General features: G+C 39.9%; 3 protein-coding genes across 13 annotated transcripts in view; 1 reads left to right on the forward strand and 2 right to left on the reverse strand.

The window, feature by feature from the left end:
* Positions 1-3,808: 3,808 nt before the first annotated feature.
* Positions 3,809-11,773, reverse strand: LOC135099725 (uncharacterized). Of its 2 annotated transcripts, XM_064002201.1 has the most exons (5): positions 10,961-11,773; positions 9,294-9,429; positions 8,872-9,001; positions 7,681-7,801; positions 3,809-4,022 (listed from the first exon to the last, which is right to left on the reverse strand). In XM_064002201.1, the coding sequence occupies exons 1-4, from the start codon at positions 11,662-11,664 to the stop codon at positions 7,716-7,718; spliced, it is 1,056 nt and encodes a 351-aa protein (XP_063858271.1). In that variant the 5' UTR covers positions 11,665-11,773; the 3' UTR covers positions 3,809-4,022; positions 7,681-7,715. The 2 variants fall into 2 exon arrangements, with proteins under 2 accessions (XP_063858271.1, XP_063858270.1); XM_064002200.1 differs by having other exon boundaries at positions 3,809-7,801.
* Positions 7,772-23,707, forward strand: part of LOC135099723 (diacylglycerol lipase-beta-like) — a 41,792-nt gene continuing 25,856 nt past the window's right edge. For 5 of the 9 annotated variants that reach the window (XM_064002194.1, XM_064002190.1, XM_064002196.1 and 2 more), the window contains exons 1-11: positions 15,189-15,380; positions 17,479-17,593; positions 18,166-18,378; positions 18,533-18,642; positions 18,785-18,899; positions 19,501-19,598; positions 20,921-21,085; positions 21,444-21,633; positions 22,006-22,129; positions 22,615-22,725; positions 23,187-23,331. In XM_064002194.1, coding sequence (XP_063858264.1) covers positions 17,499-17,593; positions 18,166-18,378; positions 18,533-18,642; positions 18,785-18,899; positions 19,501-19,598; positions 20,921-21,085; positions 21,444-21,633; positions 22,006-22,129; positions 22,615-22,725; positions 23,187-23,331 — 1,366 coding nt within the window. In that variant the 5' untranslated portion in view covers positions 15,189-15,380; positions 17,479-17,498. Of the gene's footprint in view, positions 7,879-15,188; positions 15,381-15,428; positions 15,660-17,478; positions 17,594-18,165; positions 18,379-18,532; positions 18,643-18,784; positions 18,900-19,500; positions 19,599-20,920; positions 21,086-21,443; positions 21,634-22,005; positions 22,130-22,614; positions 22,726-23,186; positions 23,332-23,707 lie in introns of those variants that run through there. The other 4 variants (XM_064002191.1, XM_064002197.1, XM_064002192.1 and 1 more) reach the window with 3 other exon arrangements.
* LOC135099726 (putative peptidyl-tRNA hydrolase PTRHD1) lies at positions 11,832-14,884 on the reverse strand. 2 transcript variants are annotated; one of them, XM_064002202.1, is made up of 3 exons: positions 14,729-14,884; positions 13,868-14,066; positions 11,832-13,617 (listed from the first exon to the last, which is right to left on the reverse strand). In XM_064002202.1, the coding sequence occupies exons 2-3, from the start codon at positions 14,051-14,053 to the stop codon at positions 13,390-13,392; spliced, it is 414 nt and encodes a 137-aa protein (XP_063858272.1). In that variant the 5' UTR covers positions 14,054-14,066; positions 14,729-14,884; the 3' UTR covers positions 11,832-13,389. The 2 variants fall into 2 exon arrangements, with proteins under 2 accessions (XP_063858272.1, XP_063858273.1); XM_064002203.1 differs by having other exon boundaries at positions 13,868-14,062; positions 14,729-14,883.

Consider the following 23,707-nt stretch of genomic DNA (forward strand, 5'->3'; position numbering starts at 1 on the left):
CATAACGAGAACAGGTCGGGGCAGGTGTTTGGTGATCAATTTCAGTATTTCAATATAAGAATGGGTATGAATATACGGAGTGACATAACTTATATACCTTGAACGTTATTAATCAAGAGAAGGATGTTAATATTAATGAATAGATGCTAATACTTTTTTTTTTCATTTATGTAGGAGGGACACTGGCCAAGGGCAACAAAAATCCAATAAAAAAAAATAAAAAAAAGCCCACTGAGATGCCAGTCCCAGAAAAGGGTTCAAAGCGGTAGTCTTGAAACATCCCTCTTGAAGGAATTCAAGTCATAGGAAGGTGGAAATATAGAAGCTGGCAGGGAGTTCCAGAGTTTACCAGAGAAAAGGATGATTGATTTAGAATACTGGTTAACTCTTGCATTAGAGAGGTGGACAGAATAGGGATGAGAGAAAGAAAGTCTTGTGCAGCGAGGCCGCGGGAGGAGAGGAGGCATGCAGTTATCAAGATCAGAAGAACGGTTAGCATAAAAATAGCGGTAGAAGACAGCTAGAGATGCAACATTGCGTCGATGAGAGAGAGGCTGTAGACAATCAGTTAGAGAAGAGGATTTAATGAGACGAAAAGCTTTTGATTCTATCCTGTCTAGAAGAGTGGTATGAGTGGAACCCTCCCAGACATGTGAAGCATACTCCATACATGGACGGATAAGGCCCTTGTACAGAGTTAGCAGCTGGGGGGGTGAGAAAAACTGGCGGAGACGTCTCAGAACACCTAACTTCATAGAAGCTGTTTTAGCTAGAGACGAGATGTGAAGTTTCCAGTTCAGATTATAAGTAAAGGACAGACCGAGGATGTTCAGTGTAGAAGAGGAGGACAGTTGAATGTCATTGAAGAAGAGGGGATAGTTGTCTGGAAAGTTGTGTCGAGTTGATAGATGGAGGAATTGAGTTTTTGAGGCATTGAACCATGTTAAGTTTGCTCTGCCCCAATTAGAAATTTTAGAAAGATCAGAAGTCAGGCATTCTGTGGCTTTCGAAGAAAAGCTCCATTAGGTAGAACAGTGAAATGTAGAGGAGTTAATCAGATTGTCGACTCTCGGATAAGTATATATATATATATATATATATATATATATATATATATATATATATATATATATATATATATATATATATATATATATATATATATATATATATATATAAGGTAATGGAGGACAAGTGAAGTAATGGTAACGGGAAAGTGTCATAGTTAAGAATGCAAAAAGCAAATTTTACCATTAACTGAGGGAAGACGGAAGGTAAAAATGAGCAAGGCCAGTAGGAGAATCTAAAAAGGAACACAAAACGACAGAAGAAGAAGAAGAAGAAGAAGAAGAAGAAGAAGGAGAGGAGGAGGAGGAGGAGGACGAGGACAAGGTCGAGAAGAATTACAGGGGCTAGTGGATCACGAAGGAACCCATCACGTCATAATACGGGACTCGTATAGCAACATAACCGAAACTATATTACTCTCTCTCTCTCTCTCTCTCTCTCTCTCTCTCTCTCTCTCTCTCTCTCTCTCTCTCTCTCAAATATAAATGAGAGAATACCGCGGTAGAAGTGAGTGTTGGCTGCATGGCTTATGGGCTAACGGAGCTAATTCCCACTGGAGGAGAGGGGAGGGTCACTGGTGGTATCGCTGTTGCGGGGCCGAGGTATGTGGTTTATTTATGAGGATATGGACTCCCTCCTCTGTTGCTTCTGGAAACCTTTGTTCATGATTTCACCCTTTCACCACACGCTACACAGCACGCGACACCTCGGTGTTGACGTCGGGGAATGGGGGAAGGGGGAAGTTTTGCAGCGTGTAGCTTGTGTTGATTGTCTCTATTGTATTGTTTTTTTTTTTCCTTAGATTATATTGCTTATTGTGTAGCAAGAAAAAAAGCAACAAGAAACAGAAGAGAAGCATAAAGAAGCCAGCATACCTACACTTGTCAGTTGCTGTATGGGATACGTATACCTATTCATATATCCTAACATTACATCCATAAATTTATCTACTTTTTTAAAGCTTCGTGGTAACTGCACGTAACTTATTACTGAGACTTCAATTCATCGACCATTTTATTTGAAAATTTATTTCTTATCTCTTTTTTTATCTAACTTTATCAAGCTTGAACCCGTTGCTCCTAGTCCTATCCTGACTACTAACCCTAAGGATTTTTTATATCAACCTTGCCCTTATACCAATTTACCCCGCCTCTACGCATAAGATCTGCTCTTAATTCTACAGCCTTCTAACGAATGTAAATTTAAGAGTTTTACTCTTGTCACGTAAGGAATATTTTCCATCACATAATATCTTTCTAGTCATTCTTCCCTGGGATTCTTACAGACCTATGTTTCTCCTGTAATATGGGAACCAGAACTATTCGTTATACAGTAGTCTAGATGAGGTCTAATCAATGCCAAATATAAAATCACTTCTGGCTTCTAATGTTCCTATAAAAATTAATTATAATTTTGGTGAAACTTTTGCTGTTGCCTTAGACATATCAAAGGCTTTTGATAGAATCTGGCACAAAGCTTTGATTTCTAAACTACCCTCCTATGGCTTATATCTTTCTCTCTGTAACTTCATCTCAAGTCTCCTTTCTGATCGTTCTATTGCTGCTGTGGTAGACGGTCACTGTTCTTCCTCTAAATATATTAACAGAGGTGTTCCTCAGGGTTCTGTCCTGTCATTCACTTTCTTCTTATTATTCATCAATGATCTTCAAAACCAAACTTTTGCCCTATCCACTCCTACGCTTTTTGTCTTATTAACTCCTCTCCTCTAACTGACTGTCTTCAGCTTCTTTCTCATCGCCGTAATGTTACATCTCTTGCTATCTTCTACCGCTGTTTTCATGCTAACTGCTCTTCTGATCTTGCTAACTGCATGCCTCTCCTCCTCCCGCGGCCTCGCTGCACAAAACTTTCTTCTTTCTCTCATCCCTATTCTGTCCACTCTATCTCTGGTAAACTGGTATTTCCTTTTTCCTATGACTTGTAGTCTTTCAAGAGGGATGTTTCAAGACACTTATCCTTCAATTTTCGATTATTCTCTTTTGGGACTGGCGCCTTAGTGGGACTTTTTTTTTTATTTTCGTCTTATTTATTTCTCTTGGCCAGTGACTCTCTTACGTAAAAAGAAAAATAATGTAGCTTTATTTCTGGCCTCTGTGCCTTGCTTTCGTTGATAGAGATTTGAACTTACCAGAACCTAGTTTGTTATTATGTACCTGTTATGTATATTTCGTTAACCTACGCTAAGTACTTTTCAGATGCGCTTAGTACTTTGCATATGTTAACAATGATTGCATTTGCTATCTCTCTATTCGTTCATCTTATCTAAGTCTGTCTGCATTGAGGTCCAAGCTAATTAAAGCAGCTATTTTAGTGCAAACTTATTATTGTCGCTACCAATTGGATAATCAAAATCTCTAATGCGTATAAAAAAAAATATTAGTGGTCCTAAACCTAATTCCTGTGGTGTCCTGTTTTGCTTTGGAGCCATTAATTGTAATTTCCTCTTAGTAGCAACCGTAACTGACCTAGATTAAAACTTTACCATCTTTCCCATGCCTTTTACTATAAAAACCCAACAAGTTAGTAAGGCATGACTTCCCCTTCTTGGAGCCATGCTGTGAACATCCACATATGCTTGTCTAAATGACCCATAAGATTTACTCATTAACTCACCTTCAGTTTAACACACGCTGATTGGACGATAGCTTGACAATCTCTCTCTCTCTCTCTCTCTCTCTCTCTCTCTCTCTCTCTCTCTCAGGACAGATAAATACCACTATTTCAGCTATCAAATATATTATTCCACGTAGTAAAAAATATGTAGTATATACAAGGCACTGGACTCGCCTCGCACACTCTGGAAGAACGGACATTATTTTAAAGCTCATTGTCAAACATACTGATTATTCAACTTGTACTGCATCCAATAATAATTACCATTATTCATTTTTGTGTTTCATGTAGCATCGTGTCCTATCCGGAATCACAACAGCCTGAAATAATGAGTGGTGATTGTGTTTAGTGTTCAGTACAGCCGGTTATCACAAGAGCAAACTGTTTCATGTATCGATCCACTCCCCCCCCCACCGCTCTCTCTCTCTCTCTCTCTCTCTCTCTCTCTCTCTCTCTCTCGATGTTTATCGTGCCTAATAACACATTTAATTAACGTGTTACGCCACATAACAGGGACACTTACTACGCTCTATACATAGAAATATTCACGTATACATATATACCAAGAATACATACATGTACGTACATACACACAAATACATATCTTTTAATATCTACTCTGATAAATAAATATTGTGTTATAGATGCATTTTACGTTGGATTATATTCTATGTAAATAACTATATGTCTTTACGAATACATACAATCATAAGTACACGGATATATAGAGTAACAATACTATAATTGCACCTCAGGAGACCCATGGGGTGACCGCCTAGGCAGGAACCATTGAATCAACATGGTGGCAGGTCATGTGTAAGAGGTAACTTTGACGCACGACTCTCTCTCTCTCTCTCTCTCTCTCTCTCTCTCTCTCTCTCTCTCTCTCTCTCACACACACACACACACACATTTAATAAACTAAAATTCCCAACATTAGAGGATGGACTGATGAGACATGCTGCATAAATGTACCGAAGATTAGGAAATGATTAATATTATCTATAACCGTACCTTGACCGTCACCATCATGAGCATACAGCAAGAAATTACCTAAGAAAAGTCTACAAAACAAGTTGAGATAATTAAACTTTCCCAGATAAGAACAGAGCAATATATGTTGGTGGAATGCATGACAGGAAGGAGTCCTTTTTTCACAGAAAACATTTGCAAGTACAGTAGTAAAAAATATGATTTGAAGTAAAACGAAGAAAAAAAAAACAGTATTGAATGACGGAACAAAGTGAAATTGAGGTAATCCTAAAATAAAACAATAAGCCCGAATAAACAATAAAGTAGGAACACACACACACACACACACACACACACACACACACACACACACACGGAAACTTTTAGTGGTGGCGTTGCAGAACAGGGAATCCTTGAGTGTGCACGCCACGCCTCCTCTTCTACCCTAGCACACGGTTGCGAGCAGTCAGTCAGTCCGTCAGTTAACCAGGATGTAAGATCGTTGCATGCGCAGTCACGTCAGTTCCGTAAGGCGACAGACAGGTGGTAAGAACATCACGGCGCGCAGCAACGAGGACAGACTGGTAGACAGAGAACCTGGCACGCTGTACTCACGGATATCTTAAGACGAAAGACGTTAACACAATTTTTCCTTTAATCAACAGTATTTTTGTTTTCTTTTTGACACTTATTTTTATGATAAACTCTCTTACTTGAATATTTATGTGAGATTTAGAGAGAGAGAGAGAGAGAGAGAGAGAGAGAGAGAGAGAGAGAGAGAGAGAGAGAGAGAGAGAGAGAGAGAGAGAGAGAGAGAGAGTTAATCTCCAATTCTCTCTTTTGTCTCCTGTGTCTGCATGCACTTTTCACACTGCTATGGAGGGTAAGGACGCGCCCATAGCAGTGTTAAAAATATACAGGAATAAAAACATTACGACACGCAGCAGTGATGAAGAGAAAGAAATACGAATAAGACTGAACTTATGCATTCTACTCCCAATACTGAAACATTCTAGGTTCTCATAGTACTCATAGTATAGTTGGATTCCCATGGGTGTTGTTCCCATTGATGAGACAAAACACCTCTTAATTATCACTAGGATCTTGAAAAAAGGATGACGGCGGAGAAAAAAAAAAAGAAAAAAAAAAAAAAGAGACAGAGAGAGAGAGAGAGAGAGAGAGAGAGAGAGAGAGAGAGAGAGAGAGAGAGAGAGAGAGAGAGAGAGAGAGAGAGAAGAAACCTTTGGGAACTTTAAAATTTAACTAGAGCCTGTTAAAAATAGTTGAGATAAGACGCCGAAACGTTTGAATGCTTGAGTACGAGTCCATCCGTTACGACAAGACACGAAAATTACCATACTTTTTTTTATGACAGTACAAAAATACTACGGTCACCAGATGAAAATACTCGCACTTTAGAGAATGATCTATTTTGTGTCGATACTGTTACAAGAACAAGCAGCTTCGTAAGGGCCAAAAAATAATATGCTTGTTCTTCCTTTGTGTTATTTTGTTTGGATTGTGGTAAAGGGAACATGGGATGATAAATGAGTACTTTATTCCTGACTAGCTTCACCCCATGAAATTCTTCAGGGTAGTGTTATGAAGTTCTAATTTCTCATCCAGTGTTCTCTTCACCGCTGTCCTAACCTATGTATTATAAAAAAAAAAAAAAAAAAAACAAGACGATCCGATCATAAAATATAAGTAATATGTAAAAATGCATACATAGGGAATGAAATGTGTAAAGGTACGGAAGGGATCCACTCGTGTATATCTCTGCTATACAGGGGCGGGTTCAGACGCTGTATTGTGGAGGGAAGATGACAGCGTTTGGTAACAAGAGACATATTTGTAAGTGCGAGGGAGGATCGATCTGCACCGCCATGAAAGATGCAGTCACTCAGCCTCAGACATGAACACAGGTCCTGCCACACTGACGGAACCGAGATTTATGGACCCCTTCTTTTCTCTATTGTCCAGTCCAGTCCAGTAATGATGATGGGATAAGCCTTTGCAGCGGTTCTTTTTCTGGGCTAAAGCCGTGGGCTGAAGAACAGACTGACATCTTAACTTTGGCACAAGACTTCCCCAGGTAAATACAATCTTTACTCGCATCAACTAATAATGGGAAAGATAAGAACTTAGGCAGCGAGTCCAGTCTTCTACGGCTACCTGGATTCACAGTGTCCTCGGGCCTTGCCTTCACATAGAAGGTCTGGAGTATAATGCATGACACCACCCTCGCTGCCTCTCAAGGTTATTCACGTAATATTTCCTTTTCTGCTAACTCCTCAATGAATTATTCTATGTCTGCATGCAATACTCAGGCAGTGGGTCGGCGAGCTTCTTTTCCTGGTTTCTTTCTGTCACCAAGCAAATTATTTACCAATCACGCTTATAACTCATGGCAAGAATTATCATGTAGGTGAACATGCAAATATCTGCACCATGACAAGAACCGTTGATTCTCCACATGATGCGCAGTTTTGGCAACAAACAAGCAACAATGATTCTGTAAAATGCTCACAGTGGTCTAATAACCGTCACTGACTGAACAGAGCTCCTACAACCACCTCCTTAAGTGAGTGCAAGAAGATGAGGTATTCAACAGAGATCGAGTCTTTGGCAGGCCACTCACGATAAATGTGTTTCCCGTGAGTGTTTTGCCTGCCACAGTTCTATTCCCGTTGATTACCTTTTCACGGCCGAGTTATCCCACCTTCAAATCAATTTCTTAAAGTTTCTATGAAGTGTCCAAAGAGGATATAATATTAAGACATGGACGTACTTTGCAGGCTTTGCTGGTGCGGGGCGGGTGTGTTATAAACCAAAAACTTTACATATATAAGAACAATAGACCTAATTTCTCTCTCTCTCTCTCTCTCTCTCTCTCTCTCTCTCTCTCTCTCTCTCTCTCTCTCTCTCTCTCTCTCTCTCTCTCTCTAAACGAAGCTATTCATCCCCTATCATCACGGGCAACAAACATTTCAAGGACCCGTTTACCAAGGCAGGGATCGCCTCGACTGCCTGCTTACTCCTCAGTCGTACTCGGAGCCTAGGGTGATGGATAGGCCGCCCTCGTGGATGTGGGTCGTGTGGTACCACTGATTGGTGTCCAAGAATACTGCAAACCAAGCAAACAACTGAGTCAGACCTACTTATCTCAGTCTGCAACTTTATCTCTGCATCACCCTCGCAAAGGTAAACACTGAGAGAGAGAGAGAGAGAGAGAGAGAGAGAGAGAGAGAGAGAGAGAGAGAGAGAGAGAGAGAGAGAGAGAGAGAGAGAGAGAGAGAGAGAGAGAGAGAGAGAGAGAATGTGTGCTTTGTTATGTTTTACTACTGCTACTGATACTACGTACTACTACTACTACTACTACTACTACTACCAAACATGAACTACAAGAACAACGAGAAGTATTACAACTATTATTACTACTACTACTGCTGATGCTGCTGCTGGTACAACTACTACAAAACTGCAACAACTACTACTACTACTACTACTACTACTACTACTACTACTACTACTATTAATACTGCTACTACTACTACTACTACTACTACTACTACTACTACTACTACTACTACTACTACTACTACTGCTGCTATTACTACTACTACTGCTACAATAACTACTACCACTACTACTACTACAAACACTACATACATACCACTTATACACACACAGGCACGTTACGGTTCCCTTAAAGAACCTCACGCAAGAGCTTTCTCAGACAATACAGTGTTGACTTAAAGCACCAGCACTGAGCAAAGGCCTGTTTGCCGCGGCTTAAGTTAATGGCGTGTTGAACCTAAAGGTGAATAAACCTCCAGACAAGGAAGCAACTCGTGGTGGCTAAAGGGAGCATGAGACGGGCCATTGATCCACCAGCCCGTAGCTAACAAATGTTGAGAGAGAAATTATGATGTTATGGTACAGTTAGAGAGAGAGAGAGAGAGAGAGAGAGAGAGAGAGAGAGAGAGAGAGAGAGAGAGAGAGAGAGAGAGAGAGAGAGAGAGAGAGAGAGAGAGAGGAGTCCGTAATGTTACAGAATAGCTATACAGGTGTACAGTTGTGGCTAAATGTACACCTGTCTGTATATGAAGTACAGTTTTCGCTTGACAGGAGTGTTAGGGATTCCTCTAAGAGCTCAAAGAACATTTATATTTATGGGATTTCACAGCTACTTACTAATATCGCCTCTATATACGGTGACGTTGAAGGGCTGGCACTGGGAATGGCACTCGGGCACGGGCCTCAAGTACCACGTCTTAGTGCCTCTTATCTGCGCCTGCCAGGACGGCCGCTGCACATAGTCTAGCTGGAGATAGACAGGGATAAAGGGAGGAGTGAGATCATAAGAAGACCAGAGAGAGAGAGAGAGAGAGAGAGAGAGAGAGAGAGAGAGAGAGAGAGAGAGAGAGAGAGAGAGAGAGAGAGAGAGAGAGAGAGTGCGTGACTGTTTTCAAAAGTATCAGGCTAATTACCAAGTTTCGCGTGATACATTAGCATTCATTTCAGCTTCTGCTTTCGTAATAGGTGACATTACAGTTATTACCGGCACAAAGACATGAGGTGACGGTCCAGTCCAGTTATACACAAATAATACTTACGTGCCAGGCAGCCCCCGGTCCCGGACACCCCATGAATATCCAGTCCAGCGCTGAGGACTCCGAGAGGGCCGGGAGGAAGGAAGGGCGGGGAGCTAGCTGCCTCAAGACGCTGCTCACTCCCGGGGAACAGTTACTCCTGAAGAGGAAAGCTATCATGTATGGGTCTCTCTCTCTCTCTCTCTCTCTCTCTCTCTCTCTCTCTCTCTCTCTCTCTCTCTCTCTCTATTCTTGAAAGGGACCAACACACTCCCTGAAGAATATCAGACACTGCTCATGTCTTTTATATATTTTCCTAGCATATCTTCCCTGTTTGAACTCTGAATACATGGCACACAAACTGGAGTAACCTTGAAACAGACGCTGAAATAAAGCTTGCGGTTTTAAAGTTGTGCGTTGTCTCTTTACGCGCGCGCGCGCGCACGCACGCACGCACACACGCACGCGCGCGCGCGCACACACACACACACACACACACACACACACACACACACACACACACACACACACACACACACACACATCAAAGGACAATTAAGCAACATGCAAATGTATAATTAATAACGATAATTGAGGAAATAGGTGGGGAGGAAGGTGAGGGAGGGCAAGCAGGATTGTGAGAGCGAAAGAAAGGGAAGGAAGGGAGGGAGGGAGGGAGGGAGGGAGGGAGCGAGGGAAGGAAGGAAGGAAGGAAGGAAGGAAGGGGAAGGGAGGGCACGTAGGTACAGTCACATTGATTCGCGTCTCAACTACCACCTGCCGGGCCCACCACGCCCCTCCCCTCGCTCCGGGCTGGGCGGTCCACCCTTCGCCTCACCCCGGAAGAGGATCACAACAACCGGAGAGGAAGTGACCCTCGCCGGCCACCCTCGCCACTGTCACACAATGTTCCGCCTCCCCTGCACGGGGCCACAACGCCAGGCGCCACATCCTCTGCCAAAGGCCCATCCCTTGAATGTTTTCCTGCCACCCTGAATCTCTCTCTCTCTCTCTCTCTCTCTCTCTCTCTCTCTCTCTCTCTCTCTCTCTCTCTCTCTCAAGCCACTTCCGAGTTATGGTAATGAGCTAGCTAAAATGAGCATGCGGTCTGAATATAGTACATACTGAATACTAAGAAGAAAGTGTGCATAACAGATTTGGCAAGAATCACAATTGAGAAAATTAATTAATAATGAAGAAGGAGAAAGTGAAATGAAGCACCGTACCTTGAGATAGTTTGTTCACCTGGAGATAATTGGTGAGAATGAGAAGAGAAGGAGGACGCTGTAGGTGCAAGCAAGGTCTTCAATGAACCCTTAGTGCAAGGGCAGGTCCCCCGACGAGGAAGGAGAAGGAGAGTGGGTAAGTGCGAGGCCTGAAGTGTGCAAGGATGATGAAATGTCAGCGTGTGGAGATAATTTCCTGTCGTAGTCACGTTCTTGAGGAATGATCAGGACAGATAAGGAAGAGAGAGGTTAGGTAAATAGGTAATCAGAAAATGGATGGACGTTTAATAAACAGTCACCATTGCACACACACACACACACACACACTTCACTTGTAGCTCAGAACATGTATGCCTACGTGCTTGTTATCATGTTGTCATGCAACATCAGTATACACATAATAATACCCTATTTTCAACACGCATTCTATGCGAATACAGTTATCATGCACGAGAAGTCACTTACCAGCCAAAATACCAGTGTTTGGTGCCAGGGCGGCCGGCGGCGCGGGCAGGATGCATGGCAAGGGCTGTCCTTAGGTCAAGAAACTCACTGCGGAAGGGCAGGAACTGGCAATCCTCAGCGACAGCCTCATAGGATCCCTCAATACTATCGTATAAACTCCGCAGGAAGCCCACGGAAAACTTGTCAAGGGCTAGCCAGTGGGCGGCACCTCCCCTCACCACCAGCGGCCTTGAGAGGTACGCCCACCGTTCAAACTCCTCCCGCGAAATATTGGCACTTAGCTCCAGGACACCGCCCACACCGCTGCACACACGCCCGCACTTGGTGCGTGGCCGAGTGGCTTCCATTACAATATAATTATTTCGGACCAAGCATTTGGAGGTAATCAGCTGGGTTTTAACATAATCACCGTAGTAACACAGTATAACAGCTACCAGCAGCGCCACCAGAGCCCCCACACCCGCCCACTGGTGCCAGTGCCACTGCTTGGCACTCACCACTCTAGTGGACTCACCGCATTTGCTTTTATCTTCACTGACACTATCATCTAACTCATTGTACTTCATCACCATATATGCGGCTTTAATCTCTTCCGTGGTGACGCCCGCGTCTCTCGCGTCCTGAACCATTTTCGTGCACAGGAGACGAAGCTTGGTGAGGGCACGTGCCGCATCCTCCTCCAGCACATTGTTGTTCTCTGCCATCCCCGGCAGCACTGGCCGAACGTGAGCGCTCGCGGCCCCGCCTCTCACACACTAGTAGTTACCACATCTCGTTCATTTACCAGTAAAATAATTCTAGTATTTTTTAAGTTCGAGGTCAACGTTTGTTTGTATCATTTACATAATATTAGGGTCGGATACTCATTAGCATTAAGGCATGGAATGGTTTATTCATCTAGGATATTGCGGAACAGTGTTACACAAGCTGTACCCGATACGGTTGGCAGTATGTGGCGCGCTGACTTTGAGGATACAGCTGAGAGTGGCTTCTGGCACATGGAACATGACACCATCTCTCCCTTGCCTATCAGTATCACGACTCAATGGGGGAAACTGATAGCAATAATAACAATGATCGAAATGTAATGTAATACTCGTGAAAACACTGAAAGGTTTGGCGACACGTGTACGTTTACAGCACATGCCAGACTAGGCAGGCAGTATGTTGAAGCGAGTGTATTGCTCAGCAGCAATGCATTACTTCCATTGTGAGTTTAAACAACACTTACATGCTAGTAAACTCTTTATTGTTGAGATGCATGGAACACACACACACACACACACACACACACACACACACACATATATATATATATATATATATATATATATATATATATATATATATATATATATATATATATATATATATATATATATATATATATATATATATATATATATATGCCCGCGTGTTATTACATAAGTATCACATTTAAATAAAGATGTTCAGAGCCTCGACACTTTAACGTCACACTGTCAGCTTATTTCTCCAGGTCATACTCACAGTCCTCGTTCACGTCACTACTTGCTATTCGATTCCTCAGGTCACACCAGACCATTTCTTACTTTGTTACCACTTGTCAATTACTCCTTCAGATCACACTTGAATTACTTCTTCAGGTCACACTGCCATTTGCTCCTTCAGATCACACAGCCAGTTGCTCCTTCAGGTCACAATGACAGTTGTTCCTTTAGGTCACATTGCTAGTTGTTCCTTCAGGTCACACTGCCAGTTGCTCCATCAGGTCACACTGACAGTTGTTCCTTCAGGTCACACTGACAGTTGTTCCTTCAGGTCACACTGACAGTTGTTCCTTCAGGTCACATTGCCATTTGCTCCTTCAGGTCACACTGCCACTTGCTCCTACAGGTCACACTTGACAATTATTTTTTCAGGTCACACTCGACAATTACTTCAGGTCATACTGCCAGTTGTTCCTTCAGATCACACAACCAGTATTCCTTTAGGTCGCACTTGACAATTATTTCTTCAGATCACACAGCCAGTTGTTCCTTCAGGTCACACTGCCATTTGTTCCTTCAGGTCACACTACCACTTGGTCCTTCAGATCACACAGCCAGTTGTACCTTCAGGTCACACTACCACTTGGTCCTTCAGGTCATATAGCCAGTTGTTCCTTCAGGTCACACTGCCAGTTGTTCTTCCAGGTCACACTGCCAGTTGTTCCTTCAGATCACACTGCCAGTTGTACCTTCAGATTACACTGACAGTTGTTCCTTCAGGTCACACTGCCAGTTGCTACTTTTGGTCACAGAGGCAGTTACTCCTGGAGATCACATTGGTAGCTTTTCTTTCTTCTTTGAGTCACAGAGAGGATACTCTCTCTTTTCAGGTCACCTCCATAGATCACATCAACATCTCACTTTCCCAAGGCCACACAAGCATCTACTCTACAGTCACACTCACTGAGAGGTATTCTCTTCAGTTTTTGGTGACTGTGATTCATCTACCTTCAGGAGTTTGAGCTTCTTGAAGTACTTGCTCACTTCCTGCTTGGCATAGGGCTTGGTCACCAGGCAGGTTGGGATGTCCTCAGGCTGCTCTATCCACAGCTTGTGATCCACTGCTGCCTCACTCAGCTTCTCTGACAGCTGTCTTATTTTGGTTTCACCATCTATTCCTAACACCACCTGCAAGATGGCACTTATTGCATACCATGTCAGGTATGGAGGGAACATCTAATTATGAATATGACTCACTGGTAAAGAAATAGTTCTTTGAAATAAATATCTATACTGATCAACAAAGCTCTCATTTTGTTTTATAAGACAAATGGTCACTTTGTTTACTCCACATATATAATTGGGAGAGTTCATTAACTTGTGATAATTGTAACCCTACAGTATGTTCTGAATGGTAGGAAGTTCAAACACCACACACCTTGTGCATGTTGTCCAGATCTGCTAGATAAGTTTTCATGTTGTCATCATCATGGAAAAGATGGGTGACAGCTGTGGCAGCATGACAGGCCTGGGCAATGACAGCTCCCACAGGCCAAGCCAGACAGGTAAATAAGTCTTTCCGCACCACCACATACTGCACCAGTCCTGCCCCACTTGTAGACATGCTGCCACACTATCTTGAACAAAGATGATAACAATGATGAATCATACAAATTTAACCTGTACGTCACTTTGTTAACTATGATGATGGTGATAATAATAATAATAATAATAATAATAATAATAATAATAATAACAATAATAATAACAATAATACCTAATAATAATATTTACATATAATAATTTTCATTAGCATCATTAAATCTAGCAAACTAAATGCATAATCACTTGGTTGACTATACAAGAAATCTTCTCACTGTGTCCTCTCTCTCTCTCTCTCTCTCTCTCTCTCTCTCTCTCTCTCTCTCTCTCTCTCTCTCATATTAAAGTACACCGCTCATTTGTTCACTCCCTGACATATTGTTCCACCATTTTTTTTTTTTTTAACTAATATAAAGTTTCATCTCACTTGTAACTGTATAATTTTACAGTACTGCTGAAGTCTGCCTTCACTCACACTAGCTATCTTCATGCCATCCAAAGGTATTCTCAATATGAATTCTGCAACTCTACAGTTTATCTGGTTGTCATCATGTCGGACACTTTCTATCCACTTTACTCTTCCCTCTTACTATGGCAGCTGCTGAAAGTATCATTGTTGTATTAAAAAGTACACCTTTCATTCACTATCTGCATATCTCTTTAAAAGTTAGCACTTCCTTTACACGACTATAATTACCTATAACTGTGTGTGGTGAGACCGTGGTTATGCAGTGGCGTCTGTGACTGTGGGTGGCTGCTGCGGGATCACCTCCACGTGCCGCCTGCTGCAGAAGTAAACACGAATCAGCTGGAGTCCGGAGGAAGACAAGTAACTGATGACCCGTTGAAGTGACCCAGAAATTAACTAATGATGTGAAAAATATAAAGGTACATTTTTATCACAGCACAAATCTAAACTAATGAGATGTAATTCGACTCATGATATTAATTACTTGCGTATTATTTTCGGTAATACAAACAATTATTTCAGTTCCGGTCATGCATGGAGAAAAACCATTGCACACTCACGCACACGCACACACACACACACATAAGACGATTTCCTTAAAATATTTTCTCGTGATTATTTTTTCCCTGGTAATAATTAATAGGATATGGGACTAGTATAGCAGGTAGGGGTAGAAATCTGACAGTCCATTAGTAATCCGCATGACGGTCTGAAGCCTGATCAGGGACACAACAACAATAGCAGACCGTCGCCCTCACTTGTCTGTCTGTCTGTCTGAACGTGTGTCGGCTTACCTATCCCTCATCACCATGCACCTCTAAACACCTTACCTACAGTGCTATGTAAAGCGGGAGGGCAAGAGAGATGTGTTAATACTAAGGTAGGCGTGGCTTAGTTTTCATTCCTTTTTTTCCTCCCTTATTTACATATCTAAAGTACTGGTGTGTGTTGCAGTGTTGTTTTGAAGTATTAGTTTGTTGTCATGGTGGTGGTGAGTGTTGTGTTGATAATCGGTAAAGGCTATGATATGAAAGGACAGTTCTAACTAAAGAGCCGCTTCCCTTGATAAGACGCATGCCACCATGATAAGAATGAAAGTAAAGGATGTGGTGACCTTGGGATGTGGTCATGCCTCCAGTTAGTGCAGAAGGTAGTAAAGGTAACAGAACATGTAGTGTTAATGTGCACCTCTGTTTTCTCTCGTAGTTTCTTGACTAAAACTTGTAGGGATTATGGGAATAACCTTAGCCTACTAATTTTGAGACACTTTAAATCGTGATCTAGTCAGTGAATAGATCAGCAGTTAAATTAATATACTGAATTCATTAAAACCTAACCTAAACTAACCTAGCCCTCAGATGGAAATGTTCATGTTACTTCAGTATTATTCAAACTTCATACTTGCATTGGATATAATCAATTGGAATCACTGGGTAAACTTTCATGATTTTGCCAGTCATACTGTCTTAGACAAAACTATATTTTTTATAATAACACTGTGTGCTTAATTGTTTTATATGTCATCATTGTCATATTTTTCATTTATAGTATTTGACCTAACCTAACTACTGCCTAAAATTTATGTACTCATTCTCTAAATACTAATTACAATTGTGGCAGTAATGGTGTGCATAACAGTGGAGTCTGCAGTTATTTACCAGAAGCAATGTACTTTTGTCTGCCAGAGATATGGGTGACTATTATTATTATACTAGTCTGTGAATGGCTCCCCCTAAAAAGATTACTGTTAGAGATAAGTATGGATTCTCTGCTTTCAAAAATAACTAATTTGTATGTTAAAGTTTCAAAGAGAAGAGGCAGTCAATACTGGTGTCATATCCATCTTTGGTGCATCACGGATATTGACAAAATGATCTGAAGTTCGGATGAATTAGTCATCAGACGTGCATTGCTGAGAACTGAACTCTGACAAGATGCAGTGATGTGTTACCATATCTAAGGATGATGACCAGGGCTCAAGTGATATTTGGTTTTCTTTAACTGCCCTGCTGCTATGTTAACCTTATTTCCTTAATTTTTTATCAAACACTTAGGTAAGCAATATGAAAAAATATATATAACAAGACCACATTAAATTCAAAGGCAAATAACATTATATTTGATTGTCATGACACTGTACTATACTGATTTTATTTCCATAATTTTTTACCTAACCTAACTGAGGTGAGCAATGTGTGAGAAGATATATGTAAAAAGACCACATTCACTTCAAAGGCAAGTAACATAATACATGTGTAAATGTGCAGCATTGTTGAAATAACATTATGAAAAAATAATTTACAGAAATCAGCATTAAGGATGAAAAATTAAATTTACAGTACTTGATATATGTACAAAGAATATGGGTGAATTTGGTGCAATAAATATGTGACACTGTAATAATAATAAAGACTAATCCTTCTCATCTGGCTTTCTTGATGTCTACTTGGGAACTAAAAAAAAATAAATAAATGAAAAAATAAATAAAATAAAATAAAATAATAATAATAATAATAATAATAATAATAATAAATAAATAAATAAATAAATAAATAAATAAATAAAAATCTGATTAACATTTTAAACTGTGCTTAACATGTGAAAGAAATTACTAATAAGAAAATTAACTAGTACATGTTGATAAGATTAAGTTGGGATTCATAAGAGGTACACAGGTTTACTATTATAACAGCTATAATATTTGGATCTTGCCAAGGTGCTGGGACTAAACATCTATAGACACATGAGATTAACAGTTTTATTGTCTTTCAAAAAGTACATTTACAGTTGTTATATTTGTATACAAAACATTAAGCCTTTTCAAAATCTTTGTAACAGTTGCTTTCATTGTTACACAAATTGTTGTATGAATACCCATGATTTGCTCAATGTCTTTATTGGTACTTTTTACATCAGAATAGAATGTTGATAATTTTTAGTATCTGCTGTTTTCATGGATTCTGATGCCATGTGAACAGGTAGTGGGTGAGGGAAGAAGATGCCGGCCCTGGTGGTGTTCAACCGGCGCTGGAGGATTGGCAGTGATGACCTGGTCATTCCTGGCATCATAGAGGTCATCCTGCGGGCTGTTTGGTAAGGCTCACTGTGCTGATTTATTTTTCTCCATTTGGTTTAATCTATTACTGTTATTGTTGCATGATTTTGATACACTGCTAGCTTCATGGCAACGTGGACCGACTTGTGGTGTGATATGAAGCTGTTTTATTTTGGCTAAGCTTTGCTTAGGAAGTAAGTAGGTAGCTCTACCTTTTTTAATTATCACTATTTTAATATCTTTGTCATAGTTTTATGTTATTAATTGTGATAATTCTGATAATAATAAGAATTATAAGACCTTTTAGTTACTGTTACCATAAGTTTTTATTAATTGGTTTGTGATTAGCACAGTTTTCTTAAGTGTTTTTCACTGATGAAATCATCAACTGTATTGCTGATGTCTGTCATTGTGCAAGAAGTACATACATCCATATATATGATAACTTTTTATAGAAATATACATAGTTGTTAATGTGTAAAACTTGTACAGTTTGTATAGTGATTCTGAAAAAAATATCCTTACTAATTCTCATTTTGTAATTCATAGATGAATTTAAGTGTAACTTCAGATGTTTGTATTCAATATGTATTCAATATGTACCTGACAGGCTGGGGCTGACCACAGCTATCATGGTACAGCACGAGTCAGACACATCCAGGTGCTCTGACGGAAGTCACCTGCTGCGCCTCTTTCTCCTGGTCAGCCTGGTGCTTTTGGGTGTAACACTGGTCATCACAATGATGCTGGTGGTGCACAGCTCTCGAGGCACCATTGTCAATGCCCTCCCCAGGAAACATGTCCCTGCCCTCATTGTAACCAGGTGCTATATAGAACCTTCTTGGGGCACTGCAATCCTGATTTAATGAATGCTTGTGAGGAAAGAAATTCTCACAGATGTCATGAAATATTGTATTGATAAAGAACTTTTTTGAAATGGTCTTTTTTGTGTAGCATCAATGTCTCATCCTGAACAGAGTTGTGTTTGGAATCCCTGAGGTGATGTGGAACATAATAGGATCAGTATGGATCCTGATGGGGGAGATTAAGTGTGAACCAGACACTGCTTTGCCAATGCTTATGAAAGGTAACACTTGTCTAAAATTACTATATACATATGAGCAACTTTTCTGTGTCACTGGTCACTGTAGTGTCTTTGTAGTTAATATGCCAGATATTTTTCTTTTTCATCTTTAAGGTTTGTTTTGCATTTGACACTTGTGTTTCAGCTTTGGTCACGTACACATGGGTAGCCATCGCCCTCATCCTGCTGGGCATCCTGCTGCTCTTTGACCCCATGAAACGGCCATCCAGGCAAGGGCTAGTCGAGGGTGGAACTCTTGGGTAGGCTACTTGGCTTCTGTATTTTTTTACATATAGAATTTTTTTCCCTGCAAGTGCTCTGTTTTCATATTCATTAGTGTTGTATGTTATTTTTTCCATTAATAACTGTAGAATTATTTTTTATATTGTTGGTTACTTTTGTGTTTTTAAGATTCTTTGATATCATGCAGTATAACTGTGTACATGGTATGTACTTGTATAAGTAATTTTGTGCATGTACTTTACATATATGCATGTGTGTGTGTACAGAGAGAGAGAGAGAGAGAGAGAGAGAGAGAGAGAGAGAGAGAGAGAGAGAGAGAGAGAGAGAGAGAGAGAGAGAGAGAGAGAGAGAGAGAGAGTTTATATGTTGTGACAGTCTTTTAATTATAAGTAAAGTGTATGATAGGTTTACATGGTGATCAGCAACACAAGTGTTGATTCAGGGATAACATACATAATGAATTTCAGCTCCAGGTTATTAATTTTGTGCCTTATTTTATACAGCAATTGACATTTTTGCCTTGTTACTAAGGTTTTCCATTGTTGGAGCACTAATACTTTAATCTCAAGTGTAAGAGATGGGTTTACTGATAATGATGATGCATTTTCTCCAATCTAGGAGTCATTATATTCAGCTGTGGGAGAAAAGATGTCGCTTGCTGTGCTGTGTGCGATCACATGATGATAGTATCTCTGAGGCCTTCAAGAATGTAGCAGGTCAGTCAATCTACAGAGCAGCATCTTATTAATGTGTGTGCATTCTGCATTTGGAATTTATTTTACATGAATATGATGCTTTAGAACTTTTGTTTTGGAACTGTTGTTTGTAAACTCCCACATAACAATCATCTGTGGCATCTGTACACCAGCATATATGATAAAGAATACAATCTTTTAATGGTATCTTCAGAATTATCCATTGTTTTCATACCAGCTTTTGTGCTCATGTTAGTGTAAACAACTGCAACATACTCTTAATGAATTACCATCTTGTCCTTACAATATAATATGAGATGCTTTGTAAGTGGTGGAGCTTGGGTTTAAGATTTCAAGATGAAAGTATGAGGAATTCAAAGAGATGTTCTAAGAGTTTGGAAACAGCAAAGGCTATTAATTAGTCAATAAAAGTAAAGGGAACACAGTTTGTTGAGTGATGGATAGAAAATAATACATGCACATTGAAGGTTGATAGATCCTCAGCATCCTGCTCATAATTGGGTGAGTAGTCATGGTGCGAGATGGCAAGTGGTATAAAAATTGCTTGCTTTGGGGCTGTGATACTGAATATAAGTTGTTGCTAATGTTTTTGTCATAAATCATTATCTGGACTTGGTGTGGTCGTAATCATTCTAATGTTCCCCATTTGTCTTTTAAGGTATTTGGTTTCAATCTTGCAGAATCCTTAGGAATAAGTATCAGTTATAGATAGGGAAGGGCCATTTTGGTACAATGGGACTGTGCACTTTGGGGGCTGAGGGGTTCAAATCCTGACTGCAGTCCGAGGGTAGGAAGGGCATCCACTCAGGGTAACAGTTTCCAAATATCACATCTAAAGTCCTTCATTAGAAAATGCTGTCCTAGCCTTGATAGACAAGGGAAGCTGAATGTAAAACTGAAAAAAATAAAAACATAATAGAGAGGGCCTTTTTTTATATATAATTTGCTGCCCTTGGCCAGTATCCCTCTTATATAAAAAGAAAGATAGATTGATAGATAGGAAATTTAGTAATATGTTTATGTCCTTCTAATTGTGCAGAATCTGATGAGCATCATAAGCACAGAAATTGGCATAAATGAAGTTTTGGTAAATTTCAAACATGCAACTGATGCATATATTTTATGTGCCATGATTTGTATTGTTGCTAGTTGTATGAAGTTTATTGTAGGTAGTCATTGGTAGATTTAGAATCAAACAAATATATTTAATGTTTTATCATGCCTCACATCTCTGGTATGTGTATAATTAAGATTTTATCATGTTCCACATATCTGGTACATATATATTTAAGATTTTATCATGCTCCACATATCTGGTACAGATGTGTTTGCTTCACTGTTTGAGGACCTTGACTTGGTGGCATCAGACTTGGCAGCTGCATTGGTGCTACTTCGTCTCAAGAGGAAGTATGAAGAGCAGCGAGAGGAGTCTTTCAGGAAAATAGATCGTCACCTCCCTATCAGCAGGTCTTCCACAGCTAGTATTGGTAAATCACAGTATATTGCATCTTGTACAGAGGAACCCTAAGATGTAAAGGTTAATGTACTTTGCAGGGTCAGCCATACCTTGAAAAAATTGTAATAGATCCAACACTACATTTTATCTATCTACCTATATAACAGACTGCTTAATACAAAGGTTGGAGAACTATGAGGTTGGCTTATCTCTCACAGACTGACTCACTGACTCACTTCTGTTTGCCAGGACTAACCTTGTATACATTCTCACTCCTAACATCTTTCATGGATCTGTTATATGTATAATGTTCAAAAGTTGTCTCACATTAGTGACCTTAAGATAATAGCTATTTTTTTATATGAATGAAGATAACTTTTATTTTGCAGGCACTCTGCAGGATGAGGGGAGACTCCCCTACCAGCAGTCCCCACGACCTGAATGGATGAAGGTTGGCAGTGCAGAACATTTCATGAAGTTTGCCATGGCCTCCTATGGCTGGCCATGGTTTATCTACCATAATTTCTGCCAGGGGTGCTGTTCTCTCAAAACACACTTGCTGTGCTGTTCTTGTTTTAGGTCAGTAAATCCGTTGCCATTTTTTGTTTTGTTTTTATTAAATAGTGTCTACTACTTAACACCGTCTAGTCAGATACTTGGATCTCCTATATGGAGGTGGCCATGGCAGGTGGGTACTCATAGCCTGTATGTAATAGATACTCATTTGCTCTAAAAGAATGCAGACTGTGTAAAAAAAATCTATAAACATAGTCAACACAAATAACACACATGATTTCTTCAAGGTATGTATACTAACACATAGTGATCCTCCTTGGTATGCCATTTGTTAGCAAGACTTATACTGTCACATGTTTAATTATGTTAAGGCTGAGAGAAAGGGATATCCTATATTAATATGAATATTTAATAGTTACATGAAACTGTCTTCAGGTCCACTCCACGGTATGTGATGCAAGACAACTGTTGTCTGTGTCACACTGCAGCACTCAAGGCCATCACAGGGCTCTCTGAAGAGAATATTACTTATATAACTTTCCACAATAAAATCTATGAGGTGAGGATCTTTTTTGCTTATATGAAAGAAAGTGGTAAGAATTTAGATTATTGTTTAGGTCATGACTGAAAGAGAGAGAGAGAGAGAGAGAGAGAGAGAGAGAGAGAGAGAGAGAGAGAGAGAGAGAGAGAGAGAGAGATTTTCTAGTAAACATCTGTTTTAAATATAAGATACAGTAATTTACAGTGTGTGAATTAATCAGCTGGAAGAATTACATTGACAAGATCTACTGTTTTAGGGATGGAGAATAACTGGATGTTAGAGGAAATAATAAGTTGAGAAAGGGAAGATCCTCCCTGAATAAAATGAGAAAAAGTATAGCCATTCCCATAGAAGTATAGATATCAAAATTGAACTAAAAGAGGTAATAATGATAAATGTACATCAACTGAAGTAAAGAACAGATAAAAATTATTATTATGGAAAGAACTATATGTGTGTAGGTTAGGCCTGCTTTTGGTAAGGCCCACTTGTACCATCCACAGGTTCCCTTCTTTATTGCCATTGATGATGAGACCCAAAATGTGGTGCTGGCCATCCGAGGCACTTTGTCCCTGCATGATGCCATCACGGATCTCAATGCCCAGTGCACTGTGGTGAGTGGCACTCATCTGCTGGCAGTTACTGTTGTGTTTTACAGTTTTAAATATAGTTAGAAATGTTCACTGGCTTTAGTTCTTAACTATTATTATTTACTCTCTTCTCAAGTTTCTCATTTGTGGTAGTGATAAAGTTTGTCTTTCTCTTGTTTCTTTCAGTGATTAAATCTTAGACTGAAGTAAAGTGACAGAGAAAAGCATATTCTGTTTCTGTATGTCTTCTACAGTTTTTGTAAAATTTTGAAAACATATCCTTTTTTAGTTACAGTATACCTTTTCATCATTGTTATATTTCATGTCAAGTATTTTTAATTACTTAAGTTGGCTTTTCTGAGGATATCTGAATGTGCAGCTTCTGATCCCTGTGTTAGCAAGCAGAAGTAGGCCAAACTAAATCCAAATTCATGCTAATTTTGTCCTTATTTTTACTGTCACTTCACTGCTGTACTGTCCTGCAGGTTGAGGGTGAGGGCTTGCCTGCAGGATGTATGGCCCACAAAGGTATGGTGATAGCTGCTCGGAGTGTCCTTACTAGGCTGGATGATTCCAGAGCCCTGAATGAAGCTTGTTCATCCCGTCCTGGGTATGGCTTGGTGATCACTGGTAAGTGGATCAGGCTGACCTAGAAAATATTCTGATGAAGCTTACTGTATATGTCCATTTCCTAAATCTTGTACATGTTGTAGGAGGAGTATAACACAATTGTTTATTGGATGTTATCAAGGGAATTCTGTGAAACCTGCACAAGAAAAAAATGATAGATGAGTTAGTTCCAGGGTTGACATTAAAAAAAATATATCCTCCCCCCAAAAAAGCCTTTTTTTTTAAATATTTTACATATAAAATTCAATTTATTTATATTTATTTATGTTTATTTATATCATACTAGCAGAATGACCTGGTGTTGCCCAAGTAAAATTTAGCCCTCCAAAGCATGGTTTATTAACCAGAGCTTACTTTATAATGAACCTAAAATATA

Source organism: Scylla paramamosain, chromosome 4 (assembly GCF_035594125.1).
Source record: "Scylla paramamosain isolate STU-SP2022 chromosome 4, ASM3559412v1, whole genome shotgun sequence".
Taxonomy (NCBI): domain Eukaryota; kingdom Metazoa; phylum Arthropoda; class Malacostraca; order Decapoda; family Portunidae; genus Scylla; species Scylla paramamosain.